An 18,982-nucleotide genomic window follows, 5' to 3' on the forward strand; every position below is an offset into this window, starting at 1 on the left:
TTTGTCTTTGATCCATTTTCAATTCCCAGGATTCACTTAGTAAAGTGTATCTGTACCTAAATATTGGTATCTTTAATGACTCTTTCCAATGCCCCCCCACACACAGATATTTTGCATTTCTAATTTGCTTGGTACAAAGGCAACCAATGTGCATAATTGAACTGCAAATGGAAGCATGCTTGCTACTTTAGTGAAATTAGAATTCAGTGAAGGTTATAAAAATATTAAACTTAATATCATATTACAGGAAGCATAAGTATTTTTGATGGGCCCATAATTTTACCACTTCACCTGCTGTATCCGCTGGCAAACATGGTTTGGAATATTAATGGAAAACTCCCTCATTATTAAACTGCAGTATTAAAAAAAAATCCACAACCGCTAACAGCTTACCACAAAGACATTTTCAGAAATTATCTACCTTAAAAATATTTTCCCACCAGACAGTTCAGAAAATAGATTTAATTTTGTAAAGCTAGAACAAATGGGGAGACCCCCCACTGCTTCAAACAATTCATTAATTCAAAAAGTTCTATTTTCCTTGCATTTAAAATCTCAGGGGGGAAAAATCCAATCTCCTCTTCCCCAATCTCCATTTAAGTGTAGCTATTTTGCTGAGGTCCAGATTTGAATAATTCAAAACCATCTCTAGTAGATGGTGTGTATCAAGGAGCAAGGGCCAAAACCATGGCATTTTGGGCCAAAGGATCCAAACAGAAAGCGCTTAGCACTCTTTCATCTACTACACTGCTCATCCAATAGGCAGAGACCACAGAAGGGGCTACTGGGCGGATGAGATGAGATGAGCACCTACATAAAGGACAAAGGAAAGGACTCCCATCCTAGACCCAGGTGACCAGACCCAAAAACACCCCTTTGGGAAAGCCATGCATTTTTCACCTACAAACACAAAGTTTAGATTATGCCTGTTTCCAACCCCAGTTTACCACCTAAGTTTTTTTGTTTTTGTTTTTTCCCCCCTAAGTTTTTAAAACAGAGTCGTTATTTTTAAGAACTCAGTAAGTAATCTGCCATCTTCCGGAGAAAATAACAAGATAGCTCAGAGTCTGGACCTTGGACACACAATGTAAGCTCCCTCGAATATCAAACTTACCTGAAAGCTAAGAAGAGCGTCACAGGGTGCCTCAGAAAGATATCTGATAGCTACAAAGTCTCTCCTCTTTTCCCCCCAATATTAACCTGATTTGTGTGCCTTCAAAACCTCAGTCCGTCTGGCCAGCTATGTGGGTGGATCTCCTCCTCCTCCCTCTTCCTTCTTTCCCTCCCTGCCCCTGCTCTCAAAGAATGATTTATAACCTTCCCTAATAGGTAGCACATCCCAAGGGTTTTCAGAAATGGGAGAGAAATAATGTACTAGGCATGTCCTTTGCAGGTATGCTGTGACATCTGTGGTAGACAGGGCAATGCTGGTAGTATTTTAAGTTGATTTGATGGCCACCTTTTGATAGATTATATTTGAAAATTCACTAGTAGCTTTTCACTAGAGAACAAATGCATATTATAGAAAGAAAAATACATATTTCTTCTTTAAATTAGCAAAAGTCCATTAATAAAATGTATGCAATTAATTTATTTCTAAAAAAGCAATTCAAACATAATACAATCCATGTTCAACAAAAACTACCCAGTTTTTGTCAAAGCTAGTGAGAAAAAAACACAATTCCACTTTTGTGCTATGCTTTCAGTTGACACAGCACTGGGAAGTACTCCGTGAGGTAGATACCATTCCTTCCATTTTATAAATGAGAAAACTAGAACCTAGAGACATTGATGGATCAGCCAAAGATCAGCCAACAGGTTAAACAGCACAACCAAGTTTCCCATTCAGGTTCCCAGACCTCAAATCTAGTGATCTTTGAGGAGACTGGGTGATGCCAAATTTGGCCATGTGGACACCTGGCCTTTCGGAAATCTGCACTGCCTGTCTGCTGGTATCTTTCTTGTCCTGAGGATATTCTCTATTCCATAGGAACCTAGAAACTCTACATACTCACGAAGATGTCATCATATAGCTGCATTTTAAGAGGACCTCAGAGAAGCCCAGTGCTTTTAATCTCCAAAGTATGAATGTCTAATAAATTATACAATGGTCCCTCAGCATGCAAAGCTGCAACAAATGGGTTGCAGACTCCTTTGTTAACTGGAGATGGTGTCCCAGAAATGCAATGACATCTGGCTTCACCCAAATGCACCTGAAGCTGTGAGATTAAATATACACCAAGTAAAAACAAAGGAGCCTTTTCTCATGTACAAACAGAATTTTGTTTCATCTAGGAATAAGGCCTGTAGACACAGGGTATTTTATTATTCATTTGCTTTCCCCCAAGTACATTACATTTTGAGAACCATGGTACTTTATACTTTACATTCATTTGTTAGTGGGGTCACTTCCTAACACTGTTAAGGCAGTTTCATATCACAGAAGAGCCACTGAACCAGCAGCAAAGCTAGTTTCAAGTACCAGCTCTAGTACTAATCACCCATGTGACTCTAGATAATCACACCTATTCTCTAGACCTTCCATTCTTATCTGCAAAGAAAGGCTGCCACCACAAAATCTTGGGTCTTCTTTAAATAAATATAAATCAAAACAAATGCCTTGGAGTAATGCTTTAAAAAACATTCCAAAAAAGTTTTTTAATTAAAAAAAATTAAAATAGGGGTACACGGGTGGCTCAGTCAGTTAAACATCTGATTCTTGGTTTCAGCTCAGGTCATGATCTTGGGGTTGTGAGACTGAGCCCCACATCAGGTTCTGTGCTCAGCGGGGAATCTGCTTGAGATTCTCTCTTTCTCACCCTCCCCTCCCCTGGGTTGAGTGCTTTTTCTCTCTCAAGTAAATGAATAAATAAAATCTTTAAAAAAAACCACATTCCTATGATGGGGGAGGGATGAATCTTTTTGAAAAGAGATCCACAAACATTTATATTTCATACTGGAAAGCACACCTACACCGTACAACTGCCTGTGGAGGCTATTTTATTCAGAAAGTATGTTGCTGCCTTCTTATTTACCGTGAAAATTGGTAATTCTCATCTACTGACAACCTTGCTCAAATTTGATATGGGCAAAGAAATCAAGAGGAAAAACAAAAGTCAATAAAAGAGGAGAATAAAGATTTCAGCTGCCCTTGATTTCAGCAGAAAAACTGAAACCATATGAATCCAAGGGGTACAGAAATACCAACACCTTGGACCCCTTCCTTACCCAGCACACTGCACTTTAGTCTGGGCTTTGGAGCCAGACACAGTGATCCAATGTTGGCTGTGTCACTTGCTAGCTTTGTGAGCCTACAGCCACAGGTCTCTTTCTTAGTACAAGGCAGGTAATGATGCATTCCTCACAGGCCAAATAACAGAAATTATAGAAGATAATGTGTGTGCTGGCCCAGCACAAAGGAGACCCTCAATAAAATCTGGCTCTCACCCTCCTGACTTCCTGGATAACAACCCAATTCAAGAGTCCAGATCAGGTCTTGCAGCCTCAGAGAGAAGAACACAGGGGGATAGTTGGTGTGGGAGCACCATAATGAGAGAGACCAATGGGTGTGGGGAATAAGAGTTTGCAGAAATGATCAGATAATGAAACACCTTGTATCTTTCCAAAGAGGTGAATCATTTTCCTTTAGGTGTCAAATGAATAGCCAAATGCATCACAATCAAAAACTGTCATGGAAAAAGCCAGTCAGGTACCCATTTCAATGAGTAGTAGAGCTTCTAATGATGCAGAACCCTCTGTGACACAAAGTCTCTTGATTTTTATAGGATAAACACACACTCCCCCACAGTTCCTCCACAAATACAAAAGGCATCCTGAATCCAGAAGTTCTAATGAGCTGAAAGTTTATTCCATTTCTATAAGACATTTAAACGCAAACCCATCACTTACATCTCCTTAATTCTAAAATCCAATTCTCAATCTGGGCACTTTACCAGCATCTTTTCAAATGCTGGACTTTGGAAAATATATGCATTCTCAGACAGAAAGGGAAAAACCCATCAGACACGCACAAAACTTTCGCCCTTGGATATATTCCAGTCTCCTCAGTCCTCACCTCCCCAAGCTTTTCACCATCAGTAAAGTGCAGTTACCAATCATTGGGAATGACACGAGCCTAATGTCAGAAACCATTTAGCTTAAATAAGAAAATAACTCCATTTAGCGTTCTCCCACAAAGTAAAATTAAGTTTGTTTAGCCCTTTTTTATTTATTGCCAAAGGGCAGATTTAATTTCAAGGGAGTGAAAACCAAACTCATTCTGAAGTAAAGTCTGAAGTTACCACTTTAATTTTACTTTAACTATTGAGGCGCAGAAGGCTGTAAGCATGAAACCAAAGAGGCATTAATTATGGAAAACCAACAGGGGAGTGGGACCCACTAAGTGTTTTAATCAGAGAGTGGAGGGTTGAGGGAGAAGTCTGTGGTCTTATTTTGCTATTGCAAACTCAAACTTAAGAAACCCTACTGGCTTCGGGGGACCTTCTGGCCCACCCCTGTGGGCCTCCAATCTCAGGACTTACCAGATACATTAATGGAGGCCCCTGCATCGATGATCCCACTGTTGGGCCTCACGCAGTACCTACGTGGTGCCGTGGTCTTCACTTTAAAACACACATTTCGGTCTGTTGGGTTGCCAAGCTTTAGGTTGGTGGTGACGACATCAGTGAAGGGACCTGTGGAATGAGACAGAGATTGATTGGAGATCTGATGAGACAAATTTATAAGACTGATCTATGCTCCAGGGTGGGAAAGGAATATGGGGTATATGGTTAGGGGAAGATTCAAGATCCAGAACTAGCGCACTATCATTGGATGGGAGAAAGGAACTGAGGTTAATGGCTGGCAGTAGCTTCTGAAATTCACCATGTTCTTACCACACCACCAGGCAATCTAGGTAAGTGTTCTAACATCTAGTTTCTCCTTGAAACCTCACAACTTTATGGTTATTGTGGTTTTACCGATGAGAAAATGGGCTCAGGAATATGCATTTCTTGTCTAAGTATTCATGCTAGTTAGTAATAGGTAGTTAGGATCTCCAGGCAGCCTGAATCCAAGACCAGTTCTTAACCTATGTTAAATACTGATTTCTACAGTAAGATGAACTCTAATAGGGAGAATCTGGAGGACTAAACTAGGTTCCACGATTATGAAAGGCAGAGTGAGCCAAGGGCAGCAAATGTAAGAATGACTTTGAGGTGTAAATGGTCTATAAACACAGAAATTCCCCACAATAGTGTTGCTGCCATGGCATTAATTACAGCAAATTCAGAGTCCTGCTAGGCAGCCCACACCTGAAACGTCATGTTCAGCTTTATAACTACACAGGCTACTGGGAAGACTGAAACAAAGCTCAGTGCCCTGAAGGTATTTTTTATTATTATTATTTATTCATTTTCTACTTTATTAGATTTTTTAATTAAAAAAGTAAAACATGCTTCTTAAAACAAGCCAAACAATAAGAGATGTATAAAGAGGAAGTTAATAAGCTTTCCTTGTCCCCTGAGGTAACTAATATGGGAGATATCTTACCAGTTTTTGTATCTCCAGAATACAGAATACATTCTATATCTCTAGGCACTGTGCCTGGCATCTAGTAAAGGTCTCAGTGTGTGTATCTAGATAGACGACAGATGACAGAGAGAGAGAGAGAGAGAGAGAGAGGCAGGCAGGCAAAGATATTCACTAAGGAGGAAACTACCTGGTGGATAAGCTGTAGTAAAATTAAAATCTCAAGCTGCTTTCTCTCCTTCAGAAGTGCTCAGGGTGTAAAAAATCAATTTGATATGGGCTTAACTTAAATATAAATTAAGAAATCAATAATGATGGAAAGGAAGAAAGCAAAAGGACTCAGTTCCAGAATCAAATAAACTACAGACAGTTCTGCCACAAAGCTTAGTCTGAAATCATGAATTTGTTCCAATGTGATTGATGTGCATATTAGGGGGACAATCTAAGCATAAAACAAATTTCACATTTGCTTATGCATGATTTTGTCTGCAAGAAATGCTACATGAACACAGAAAACTGCATCCAGCTAGACCAAGCTGACTAGAAACACATAAAATACACCCCTACACACTCAACCCCTATTTGCTACCTCAGCTCACCTGTGGGTTAGCAGCCACACCCACCCACACCTGATATCACCACCTGCCCGCCTTCCTCCACTGTACAGTGACTTACAAACTACAACTCTTCCGACGCCACTTCCACAAGCAAACTTCATGTCTTCTTCAAGGTGAAGTGCCATGTTTATTGAATATATATGTATTTCTAACCCGTTTAATGTGTGTAAAACCATGATTAGGTTCCTATCCATGTGTGTGCACGACCAAAAAAGTTTTTGAATGGTCTACACTTAATGTCATCTCTCTCTTCTAAGTCCTGTTTATCGTGCTATTATTTTACATAGTATGATGATTTTTAGGAATGTGTATGTCGCATTATAGCAGAATCAACTGTACTCCTGGGTCATCTACTGTTTGGAGTTACTTACACCAAGACTCATCCTCATTTCGTGGGCAATGGCACCTTCAAGAATGAAATACCTGAAGAGAATGTTTCCATCCGATTACCTTTCCAATAAGCCCTGAGTTTGGCCCTCTGGGAGTCAGGCATTTTATAGGTGCAGTTGTAGCCAGATATGGGTAAAAGCACCTTTGGTAGTGCATCTCACCGACTGACACCCATCACAACCTTCTCACTACACTCCAAGTCCACTCCTTACTGAGAACCAAAAGCTTACCCAAGAGAGCAGGTGCCCTGTGGCCTAAGAAGATTTTCAGCTATAATGAAGGAGAGCCACATGCTGACAACGCTCCATCCTCGTATCAAGTTTTTGGCATCAAGGGAGAAACAGGATACTTGGTGCTGAGACAGTGTTTGAAGGATTATGGAGGCAGCAGCTCTCTATAACTCCACCCTTTTCCACCTTCCACAAAGCACACAATCTGACTTATCCCCCAGTAAGTCTCTTTACTTGCTTAAGAGTGGAGATCACTTCACCAATGGTAAAAGGAAAAAAGAACAGCTAAACACAATTCTGATTTTCTGGGGTCAAAGAGAGCAATTACAAACACACACACACACACACACACACACACACTCACGCATGCACAAACAGCACATACACCTATGTGGGCATAACCACCAAACACATACACATTCTCTGGCCTTTACATGAGAGCTGCCAATCCCAACAACTCCATGCAAACGCAGCTCCAGTTCAGGTAGCTCCACAATGCTGGGGCAAAGAAGAAAACAGACAAAACTGTGTCTACATAAAGAGACACCTGAAAAGGAGTGAGCTTTCAAATATAAAGCCTGGGGGCAGGGATATAAAAGTTATTAGTTTCAACAAAATTCTGTCTCAAGAATATGGAAGCATCTTCAGATCAGAATGCCAAAAATCCATAATGGCCCACAATCACATCCAAACAAAAACAGACTTTCATAAGGTGGTCTGAAGCATACTGAGCAGAAAATAGAGTTGTTGGCAAGATTTCACTATGATGAAATTAAGAATATTTACCTGTTTCCAACTCATTGTAGTGTCTCCTCTTCCTTGCCCTACCTCAAGAAGTTGGAGGTAGGGGAGCACCAAAATTTAAGTATTTGGTTATCCCTTACACTGACCTTTTCTTCTAGGTATTCCACAAAAATAAACCAAATTTAACTGTAAACACTAAGTGGTTTTTGGAAATTTCCCCAGTTAATCTATTACATGGTAATTTAAGTAATGTTTCACATTATGAATCACATAAAAGGTAGTCTGAATTATTAAAAGAAAAACAATATTTGTAGTAATAAGTAGAATAAAATAAATAACCCAGGTTTCTCCCTTAACATTCAATCCTGGACTTTTTAAGCATTTGAGATTTCTTGCAATTATGTAGGTTATTTGTAAAAATCTAGAGGGAACTATACTGAAAATATAAGCAAGTGAACAACATTGTTAAAACAGCAAAGTCTGAGTAAAAACCAGACATTTTGTAAAAACAGGCCAGCCCTCTTCTCTCCACCCTGGGCAATGTACTCTAAGAATTTTATTGAAAATAAATTATATTCGATTTGAGTAATTATAGGAAATAAACCATGTTAGTGATCTCCTTTTCCCCCGTATTAATGAATTAGAATATACAAAACCTCAATAAAAATGATGTAAAGGCTTATGAGCATCATTCAGATTTTTACTAGTCACTTTCATTTCATAAAACTGCCATTTCCATTAAAGCATTATGTAAAAAATGGGATTTTACTATACCAACATGCATATTTATCACCAATGAATTTAAACATTGCTTATAAAGTATAGAGTCAATTTTACAAATGAAATCTCCTTCAAAAGTTAGACTTTTTTCCTCCAAGAAATGAAAAAATGATTTGGTACCTCTAGAACCATAGCACATACTTTAATCATTTTTCTTTCCAATTTTTTTATTCCTTATTTCATATAATGTTTATACAAAACTAGGAACTAAGGATCTAAAATGTGAAATGAAGGCCAAAAAAATGAAGCAATATGATTTGGGACAAATTAGGAATAATCTTTAACATTTTGATTTTTCTTAACAATTTGAGTAATATTCTTTATGCCCCATATCATAAATACTCATCTGTGAAAATTCTTGAGTTTGTAGATGCTCATGAATACCAAGGACTAAGTTGAGTATGGACTCCTTGACATGCTCTAAATGGAATTTAGATAAAGCTAAGCACAGTATAAACTGTTTTCTCCACCAAGGCGTGACTTACTGTCATTCTGAAGTGTGTATTTTCAGACAGTAAGAAGATCTGAAACTCACCTGTCTTAGAAAGCAAAGAATACAGAGACTACAAAACCAGAAGAAATATGCATTGCACTAAAGGTGAAAGGAGGAACAGTTAATTTTTCAGTCTTACAAACATGGAGTCTTGGAATTATAAAATGCTGGTTTAAAAGCCAAGGAAAGAAGATCACAATCCAGCAAACTTCTCAACGGTAAGAGGCCAGGTTCCAAGTACTGAAAATTTCATCAAAAATGGCTGGATAAACTTATCAAGCAGGAAACACAGGAACATTTTTCAGAAAAAAAAAAAGTATTCCACTAAATCTTTAAACATTTTACCAATCTATGCACAGTACAAGTATTGTATTTCTTTTCTGTAATCATTCAATCGTTCATTCGTTCATTCAGAGACCCAGAGAGAAAGAGACCAACGACAGCCTTCCTTTCAGGAAATGCAAATACCATTTTTTTTTAAAAAAGATTCCATTTGTTTATTCATGAGAGAGAGAGAGAGTGAGAGAAAGAGAAAGAGAAAGAGAAAGAGAAAGAGAAAGAGAAAGAGAAAGAGAGAGAGGCAGAGACACAGGCAGAGGGAGAAGCAGGCTCCATGCAGGGAGCCCCACATGGGACTCAATCCCAGGTCTCCAGAATCAGGCCCTGGACTGAAGGCAGCGCTAAACCGCTGAGCCACCGGGGCTGCCCCTGCAAATACCATTTTTACAAAAGAGTAAGAGCTCAGGTCCCAATGATGTAAAAGTAAGAGGGAAAACTGCCAAGTGAACTCAAAACTCCATCTCGGCCTTGCTTACCTGTGTAACCTCAAGCACATCTTACGCCCCACACCCCATCTGTAAACAACAGGACAGAATTTTTTTAAGGAATAAATATATCATTCATTTTTACTCAACAATTCAATTTACTAGAATGAATATAAACACACACACACACACACACCCCTCAAACACAAGAAACTGTAAGACTCCTAGAAGATAACACAGAAGAAAATCTATATGGCTTTGGGTTTGGCAGTGATTCTTCAGAGACACCACCAAAGGCATCATCCATGAAAGAAATAATTGACAAGCACTACTTCATTAAAGTGAAAAACGTCTGCTTTGCAACGGCACTGTCAGGAGAATGAGAAGACAAATAGGCCACAGACTGGGAGGAAATATTTGCAGAAGACACATCTGATAAAGGAATGTCATCCTAATATACAAAGAACTGTTAAAACTCAGTAAGTAAATGGACAACACAAAAAATGGGAAGATCTGAACAGATACCTCACCAAAGAAGATAGACAGATGGAAAATAAGATAAACAAATGGAAAAATATGTTCAACATATGTCATTAGGAAACTGCAAATTAAAACAATAATTAAACAGTGAAATACCAACATACACTTATCAGAAGGGCCAAAATCTAAAACACTGACATCATCAAACACTGGCCAGGATGTAGGGCAGCAGGAGCTCTCATTCCTTCCTGATGGGAATAAAAAATGGCGTAGCCATTTTGGAACAGAGTTTGGCTGTTTCTTAAAAAACAACAACAACAACTAAACATACTCCTGCCATACAATCTAGCAATCGCACACCCTAGTATTCACTAAAAGGAGTCAAAGATTCACGTCCACCCAGAAATCTGCACATTGATGTTTATAGCAGCTTTTTCGTAATTGTCAAAACTTGGAAGCAACAAAGCTGTCCTTCAGTAAGTGAATGGATAAACTTGTCCATCCAGACAATGGAATATTATTCTGTGCTAAAATGAGCTATCATGCCATAATTCAGACATGGAGGAATCTTAAATGTGTATTAGTAAGTGAAAAAAGCCAATCTGAAAAGACTACATCCCGTATGATTTCAATTATAGAATCATTCTAGAATAAGCAAAACTATGTAAACTAAAAAGGATCAGTGGTTGCCAGAAGTTGGGAGGAGAATGACTAAATAGGTGGAATACAGAGGATTGTTAGGGCAGTGAAATTATTCTGTATGATACTACAATGGTCGATGCATGTCATTATATATATTTGTCAAAATCCATAGGATGTGCAACACCCAGCCGGACCCTAACATAGACTACAAACTGGGTGATAATGATGTATTGATGTAGGTTAGCCAGTGTTAACAGATGTGGCCCTCTGGTGCTGGAAGCTGATAGTGAGGAAGGCTGTACATATGTGGAGTCGGGGGTATACAGGAGCCCTCCGTACTTTCTGCTCAATTTTGTTGTGAACTGGAAACTGCTTTAAAAAACAAAGTGTTTCTTTGTTTTTCAAAAAAAAAAAAAAAAAAAGAGAGAGAGAGAGAAAAGAAGTATTTGGACTTTGTACTAATGCAGCTTTGATAGCACTTCCAACACTTCTGATATTAAATTTTAATTGTGAAATATTTATGTATTTTATGTGTACACAAAAATGAATGAAGTATATATGCACACACACATATACGTATACATGAAGAATGATGCTTTGCTTTGCAAAGAAATTGCTTTTCTTCCTTTTTCTGGAGTTCATGAAATCCTGGTGCTAGAAATACATACCCTTCCTTTATAATATGTTCCTAATGTAGCTACAATACTTTGAAATTCAAACTATATGTGTTACCAAATAACTTATATACCAAATTGATATATAATCTATCAGGTTTCAGCTTTCCAGATATAAACTTAAAGTTATTAGCTCCACAACAATTATTTTTTTTCACTCTGCATAAAAAGAGCTGTATTACTTTATATTTTTGCAAACACAATTTAGGTACAGTATCTCTCCTTTCTTCAACCCTTCCAAAAAAACAACTTACCATATTTCATTTCAACTCTGAAAAGATTACCTTCTGGGAAGGTAATAATCTGTCTCCAGAACCCTAGGACCGATGATGGATTTTGTTAAGACAATAAAATCATGCTTTTCAATACAACAGACTTCGTGCATGGGAAAAATATACAGGAATGGGGAGAAATGGACACTATGAAGCAAAGTCTGTAGGATATCTTACAGATGTCTTTAAAATTTATCTGCTGGCAGTCTATTCCCATTAGAGTATCCTACTGCCTCTTGCTTTCCCCAACCATCTGCAGTGCACCAATCCTCACATTTTTTTTCCTTGTTTATGTAAGTCTTCCCCTTCCAAAATGGAAACTCTAGGAAAACAGAGACATTTCTGTCCCTCTTGTTCAATACTGATCATCAATGTCTAGAATACTTTCAGACAGAGTAAAATATGCAGTAAATGTTCTGAATGAATGAATGAATGGCCACACCATGATCCCAGCTATTTTAAGCAATGGTTTTACTCTTCATGCATGCCTCCCCTGTATGCCCAACCAGGCTCCCTGTAAATGGAGGCTCGAGTCTACTGCTGGCCCCCTCCCCGGCACTATCACCCTTTCTACCCTCAGCACAGGACTTCTATCACCTGACAGCTCACATGTTCCTTTCCTGAATGCTTCCCACCTAGAATAAACCTGTATGTGAGAGGAAGCTGTGTCGGTCCTGTTCATCACTGGATGTCCTCAGCCAAGAACAGTCAACCCAAAGCAGTAGAGGGGCTCAGTAAGTGTGTACAGCGTGAATGAACAGCAGGCTTCTTTAGAGGCAACTCAGCTCTGATCCTGGCATGTTTCATATAAACAGATGCCAACTCCATAACTGGGATCTGAAGTCATGATAAATTCGTGCTGTTCACATATAGGTTGAAGGTATTAAAAATGTTCACTTGAGTCAATAATGCTTTCATCATTATTATTCTAAGATAATTTTGTTTAAAGTCGCACCCTTCTAAAAAAATGAAAAGAAGGTATCATAGTAACAGATAACCAAAAAGGGTGAGCTCTTAAATAACTATGAATTCAAGAGTAAGGACACTGGGAGAAGTTTGGTTTTTTTTAATCTATTTTCTTGATTGAATTGTTAGCTCACACATTAAATCAATGCTTTAGAAACAAAAATAAAGCTTTGCAACCAATGTGTTTTTAATGGCAGACATTGGATTCCAATATTTTAACAGAAAGCTTAATTGTGTAGCTCTTACTGTGGAATAACCACACACAAAGAGCCCTGCATACACATCCCTTTCCTGAAGAAATCTTAGAATGCAAAGTGTTCTCAATTAATAAAGTAACTCTAAATTAATAAAGTAAATAAAATATCCTCAGGAGACAGACACATCACACCCATTACTAGAGCAAGAGAAATCAACACCATAAATACTCACTGATGATACCATCAAAGAAACACCAGAAGCCAGCTTGATTGAAACAGACTCTACCAACCTTTCAGGCTGTTTATTCAACTCACTAGTCTCCCAGCTCCTTTGGAGCAGAAAGAAATAAAAGTCAATCGGCCACCAACTCCACGGGTGGGAAAGCTAGACCACAAGGCACTCTACTGCAGTGTAAGAATTCAATAGATAAAAGTACTGTGGAAGGCCTAAGGTCAAACTCAGGAAAGCTACCCAAAAAAGACATAACAACTAGAAACAAGGAACAGTTTAGGAAACTGAAAGCTCTTTGTAGCTTACATTAACAGATAAGCAATTATTAATCAGACTACACAAAGAACTCATTAACAATAAATATGCTACATTCTTATGAAGGAATACTATACAACAATTGAGAATAATTAAGGAGACCTGTATTTTGACAGGAGACACGCCACGAAAGCACATCAAGTCATAGAGACAACAGTGAAAGCAGGTCACACTAAACTCCTCTGGAGAGTAAGGAAGAGAGGAGCATGAGTGGGCAGACATGTCTTCAAATTCTTCCTAAAGTTTACCTTCTAAAGAAAGATTTAAAACAAGTATAACAACTTATTAACATTTCGTTATTCTGTATTTGGGTATTTATTATATTATCTGTATTTTTCTGTAAGTTTTCTCCCCCACAAAAAAAAAAAAAAAAAAAAAAAAGCTACCTACAGTTTACATCAGATCCAGGCAATGTTTGAGATCATTTTCTTCTTACCCAGAATGCCTTGGATGTATAAAAATACTGGAATCCCAAATTGTGGAGTTGCTAAAAATCAATATACCTACCAACAACAGCCATTCCTGTATAATTTATGAAAACCAAGATTATCATTTAAAAACATGTTGAAAGTAGCAGTGGTCTCACTAATTCAAGACAAAAACCCAAACTTAAAATTTTGACCGTCTTATTAGAACTGTGAAGACTAGAAGCCTTTCTTTACCCCTCTAGAGAGAAATACCATGACTACTTTTATTTTTTTTTAATTTTTATTTATTCATGATAGTCACATAGAGAGAGAGAGAGGCAGAGACACAGGCAGAGGGAGAAGCAGGCTCCATGCACCGGGAGCCCGATGTGGGATTCGATCCCGGGTCTCCAGGATCGCGCCCTGGGCCAAAGGCAGGCGCCAAACCACTGCGCCACCCAGGGATCCCGACTACTTTTCTTTAATTCAACACTTTTTTCTAAACAGAAAAATAGCTAAAAGTATCATATAAGGGTATATGAAGCTGCATAATCCTATCTATACTCAGCACTAAGACTATAGTAAACAGCTGAATACACCTGATTAGTACAAATTTATGTATCAGTTCTAAAAGTATCTTAGACCATTTAACAAACTAAATTTTTTCAATGCACCATCTTTATCCCAGTGTAACAAACATCTAGTAATTTTTCTCTCTTTAGAAGACCAAAATTTGTGATTACAGTGATCATGAAAATAAAAAGATACGCAATATTTCACTCCAAATAAAATTCCACCTCAACAGGAGACTGGCAAAATATGACTCATTTTTTTCACACAAAGCAAGAACAGTCAAGATAGACATTATGCCCAAGTGAGGGATATGAGAGGTAAGACAGCAAGGGGTCCCAATTCCACATGGTTGTAGTTGTGGTTTTAACTTGACTAAGTTATAAATTAACAGCTCAAGTCAAGTGCATAAGGTCAATACCAGTAGAAGTAAAAATTTCCCCCAAATATTCAATCTTTAGTGAAGATGATAACACACTGAAAAGCTTCCACACCAAAACCAACATATCCCAATTCACAGCCGACACACAGAGAAGGGAAGCAAAACACATCTAGCATTCTGTACCTCTATGGTCCACCTTGCATTTTCAATCTGTGAACAATGAGGAATAGCAGGATGCGGTTTATTACTCAGTATATAATCTGCTCTAATCTCTTTTTCAATAGAGAACCTAAGTGGCTACACCACCAAAAAGAGATTATCAACCAGGTCAGCAGCTTCTAAAACAAATTCAACTAGAGACCAGGGAAAAGGGCTGTGAAACCTGGTTGAAAAGTATCTTCTATTTCCCCATTTCTGCCTTCAAAGTTTTGCTCAAATGCCTTCCCTTTTGGAAAGGCTTATTTAGTCTCTCAACTGAAAAAAAGTATTCCTTCTAATAGCATATTCTAACACTAATGATAGCCAAGTTTATATCCATGTCTGGTCCTCTCCCTTGATCACAGCTTGCAGGTGTATTAAGCATCTGAAGTTCATCAGGCCCCAATAACACTCTTAAGTCCCTCTCCCCTCCCCCAAACCCACTGTTTCCATCTCAGGAAAAGGAACCACCACTCACTAACATGCTTGGGCCAAAAAGCAGTTATCTAAGATTCCTCTCTTCCTTGTCCCACTCCACATTTAACCCAGCAGCCAGCGCTACCTTCAGAGCAGAATGTGAGTACTTCTCACCACATTCTCTCCACTGCCACCACCCTAGTGCTAGCTGTGGTCTCTCTTATACTCTTGGCCTGGATTCCTGTAGTAGCCTTAAGCTTCCATACATACCATGACCCACACATCTCACACTCTCAGAGCCTACACCCTACCCTACACTGCGGTCTTTTAAAAACAGACTCCTGCTTGGAATCCTCCATGGCTTCTCAACTCACAACAAAATCCCTAGTCTCTCCTGTGGTCGGCCTACCAGGAAGGCTCCTCCTCCATCTCTGAATCCATCTCCTCCTGTGTCACTCCATCATTCCTTTGCAGACACAATGATCTTGCTGCTTGCTCCATGAACACACCAAGCTCAGTGCCACCTTGGGGCCTTGCCCCTTCCCTGTCACAATGCTCTTCCCCCAAATGTGTGTCTGGCTTGCATACTCATTTGATACAGGTCTCAGTTCAAGTATCATCTTAAGGACATGGCCTTCTCCAATTGCCTATTTATAATACAGAACCCACTGCCAAACCTCTTTAACCTGTGTGCCACACCCTCCCCCTTCCACTCCCCATTATCTGGCACCATGTTATATATATTTCCTGGTTTTTTACTTAGTACCCATCTTCCCTACTGAAAGATAAGCTAAGGCAAAAGTTTTGTCTGTTTTTTTCACCTTGGTCTCTCAAGTACCCAGAACGATACTTAGCACATTGTAGGCATTCAATAAGTAACTGGCAAATGAACTGTCTGGTGTGTGCTTAAGCCCTCCAGCTAGAGAGATGGCTTTGCTGCTTCTGCCAGAACCCTAGGAAGACAGTAAGTATGCTTGGAGAAGCATTCCAGGGCCTAGCAGAATTAAGAAATAAGAATCTGGGACTGAGGCTCTAGGATGATAATATTGTGGTTAGGAAAAAAGAGAAATTATCAAATCATAGTGACCTTAATTAACATTTAATTGTGCCACGTCTGGGATACCTGGCTGGCTCAGTCAGTAGAGCATGCGACTCTCTATCTTGGGGCCATGAGTTTGAGCCCCACATTGTGGGTAGAGACTACACACAAAAAAATGAAAATTGTGCCAGGTCTATTCTAAGCACTTCTACATGTGTTAACTCATTTGATCCTAACCTGCCCCATAGGGAAGACAATGAGGCACAGAGAAGTTAAATACTTTATCCAAGGTCATGCGCCTTCTAGGTAGCAGGTCCAGGATTCATATCCAAGCAGCCCGGTCCCAGAATTCACCTCTTAACTGGTGGGTTGTCCACTACCTCTCACTGCACTGGGTTAAAGTTAATATATGTTTTATGTAAACAAAGGAGGGTAGGGAGCCTGGGGATTTGAACACTGAGAGAAGTCCTGGAGTCTAAAAAGAGGAAGGAATACACCTCTTGAGCTGCAGGAGAGCCTTGGTGAAAGCCGTGTGGTGTGATCAAAGTGGGGCCTTTACAGGGGACACCAAAGGGTTATAGGAGAAGAGACACAAGGGAAGGGAATGAAGCTGAGAAATGCTTTTTGACAAGCTTATAGTATAAGTAAAAATAAACTATAAAATCTAATTACCTACACCCTATGCAAGTGCGGCAATGAGCTCTGCATGAAGAAATGGAAAGAAGAATATTAAAAATAATTCTAGGAAGATAGGTGTGAGGAAAAAAAATGGTTTCTCTTTTCTGACATGGGTTCTGGAAGCATCCATGCCTCTACAGCATTTACAGATGTAGTATAAAGCAGAAATAAGACACGTATTTGCATGTGTCTGAGAGAGAGAACACGTGAGGGTTTCTTACTCTAAACAGCTTATAAATACTGTAGTCATTTAAAATGGAAAATGAAAGCTGACACTGTTTAAAAAATTTAAAAAGTGTGGCCCAATATTGAAAGGCTTTGATCCTGACCTAGGAATTCTGAACACTAAACCTGTAAGATCTAGGAAGCCAATGAATGCTTTAAAATACAGAAATGATATGATCAGATTTCAATTTTAGAAAAATAGCTCTGAAAACTCTGAAGGATGGGGGAAGGAGGGAGAATCAGAAAGAGTTGGGACATGGGGCAATAATCCTCAAGTGACAGGGTCTATCCTCAGCGTAGGGATAAAAGCAGCACAGGGGTGCAGAGGTGGAAGAGGGGGAGTAAAAGATGAATATGGGTCTTCCAGATAACCCAGCAGGGTGCAAGGGCCATTCCCAAGATATGAAAGACACATTCGACAGGAAAAAGTAGATGAATCCTGAATGCGGTATGGACTGTGTCGAGTCTGAGGTGCTTTCACGACAACTATAGGCAGGGATACCCAGTAGGCATAGCCCAGGGATCAAAATACCTGCTCAGAGATAGAGATTTGGAAATTTTCTGTGTAGAAGTGATAATGGAAGGCACTGTTGATGAGAAAACAAAAAGAGAATGGTTAAGTGGAGAAGACAGAGAACAGGGCCTGGGAAATGTTAACACCCAGTACAAGAATGATAAAGAGGTGGACAGTTCACCAGAGAAGTCAAAGATACATGTTGCAACAGAAACTTGGTGAACTACAAATAGTTTCAATGGAGTGGTAAGGCTTGAGAATTGAAAGAAAGTGAAGATGTAACCAGTAATTGAGATTCCTTGTTTCCAGAAATTTAGTTTGGAAGACTGGGCATTCACTTAAGTGGGGGGCGGGGAAGGTCTAGGGGAATGCAATTTCTTTTCAGGAAGGGGAAACTTCACTATGTTTGTAGGCACAGGGCAGGAGTTAAGCAGAAGAGAAATCTGAGACACCAGAATAGGCTGACTAATGGAGCAAGATAACCATATGTGATGGGAATGGGATGGGTAAAGAACACAGGGTGAGAAGCCAGTTCTGGCTCTGAAAGAGGAGGCGAGGATAGGTGAGAAGGGAAGTCTGTAGGAGAGGAAAAAGTGCCCGCACAGGGTAGAAAACCTTACGTATTTCTGAGCAGAAGGCACTGTGTCCACACCAGCTGTACTGGTGGGTCTCACCATTCCTCACCACAGAAAGTCCCCTCCTCTTTTTTCCAATTCTCTCCTTTCTCAGCATTCTTATACCCAGACACCATTAATGCCCTAAGACCCTGCCATGTGCAAGGCACAGTGCAAGGTATCTGGAGATAAAAGACAAAATCCAAAAAAGGTGAAGATCTTCTTGATTAATGAGGAAGGGAATCAAGAAACACACAAGTGTGGGGGTACAGGACCCAGGCACATGTGAGTGGACAGTGTGACAGGAGCATGACCTCAAGTCCTGAAGCTGTGCTGACCCTTGAAGGGAGGTGAGAGGGAGCAGCAGACAGGAGAAGGAACACCCTCATTCTGCGTGGCAGGGAGACAACGTCTGCAAAGCCTAGGACCAGGCAGGAGGAAAGGCTGGAACACAGGTGAAGGAAAGACAATGCGAGAAATCAAGGGCGACAGGCACAAACAATATTCCAGGTCTTGTTCAAGCGCCGTGCTGGGTATGGAGATTACTTAAAAATAAAATCTAAAAAAAAATAAAAAATAAAAAAAAATTTTTTAAGGCTGCCTGGGTAGTTGA

General features: G+C 39.4%; 1 protein-coding gene across 2 annotated transcripts in view; it reads right to left on the reverse strand.

Moving 5' to 3' along the window:
• VAPB (VAMP associated protein B and C) overlaps nucleotides 1-18,982 on the reverse strand; it is a 51,155-nt gene that overhangs the window by 19,198 nt on the left and 12,975 nt on the right. For both annotated transcript variants that reach the window (XM_055299861.1, XM_055299855.1), the window contains one exon: nucleotides 4,542-4,694. In XM_055299861.1, the coding sequence (XP_055155836.1) occupies nucleotides 4,542-4,694 (153 nt within the window). The remainder of the gene's footprint in view (nucleotides 1-4,541; nucleotides 4,695-18,982) is intronic.

Source organism: Nyctereutes procyonoides, unplaced genomic scaffold (assembly GCF_905146905.1).
Source record: "Nyctereutes procyonoides isolate TBG_1078 unplaced genomic scaffold, NYPRO_anot_genome, whole genome shotgun sequence".
Lineage (NCBI taxonomy): Eukaryota > Metazoa > Chordata > Mammalia > Carnivora > Canidae > Nyctereutes > Nyctereutes procyonoides.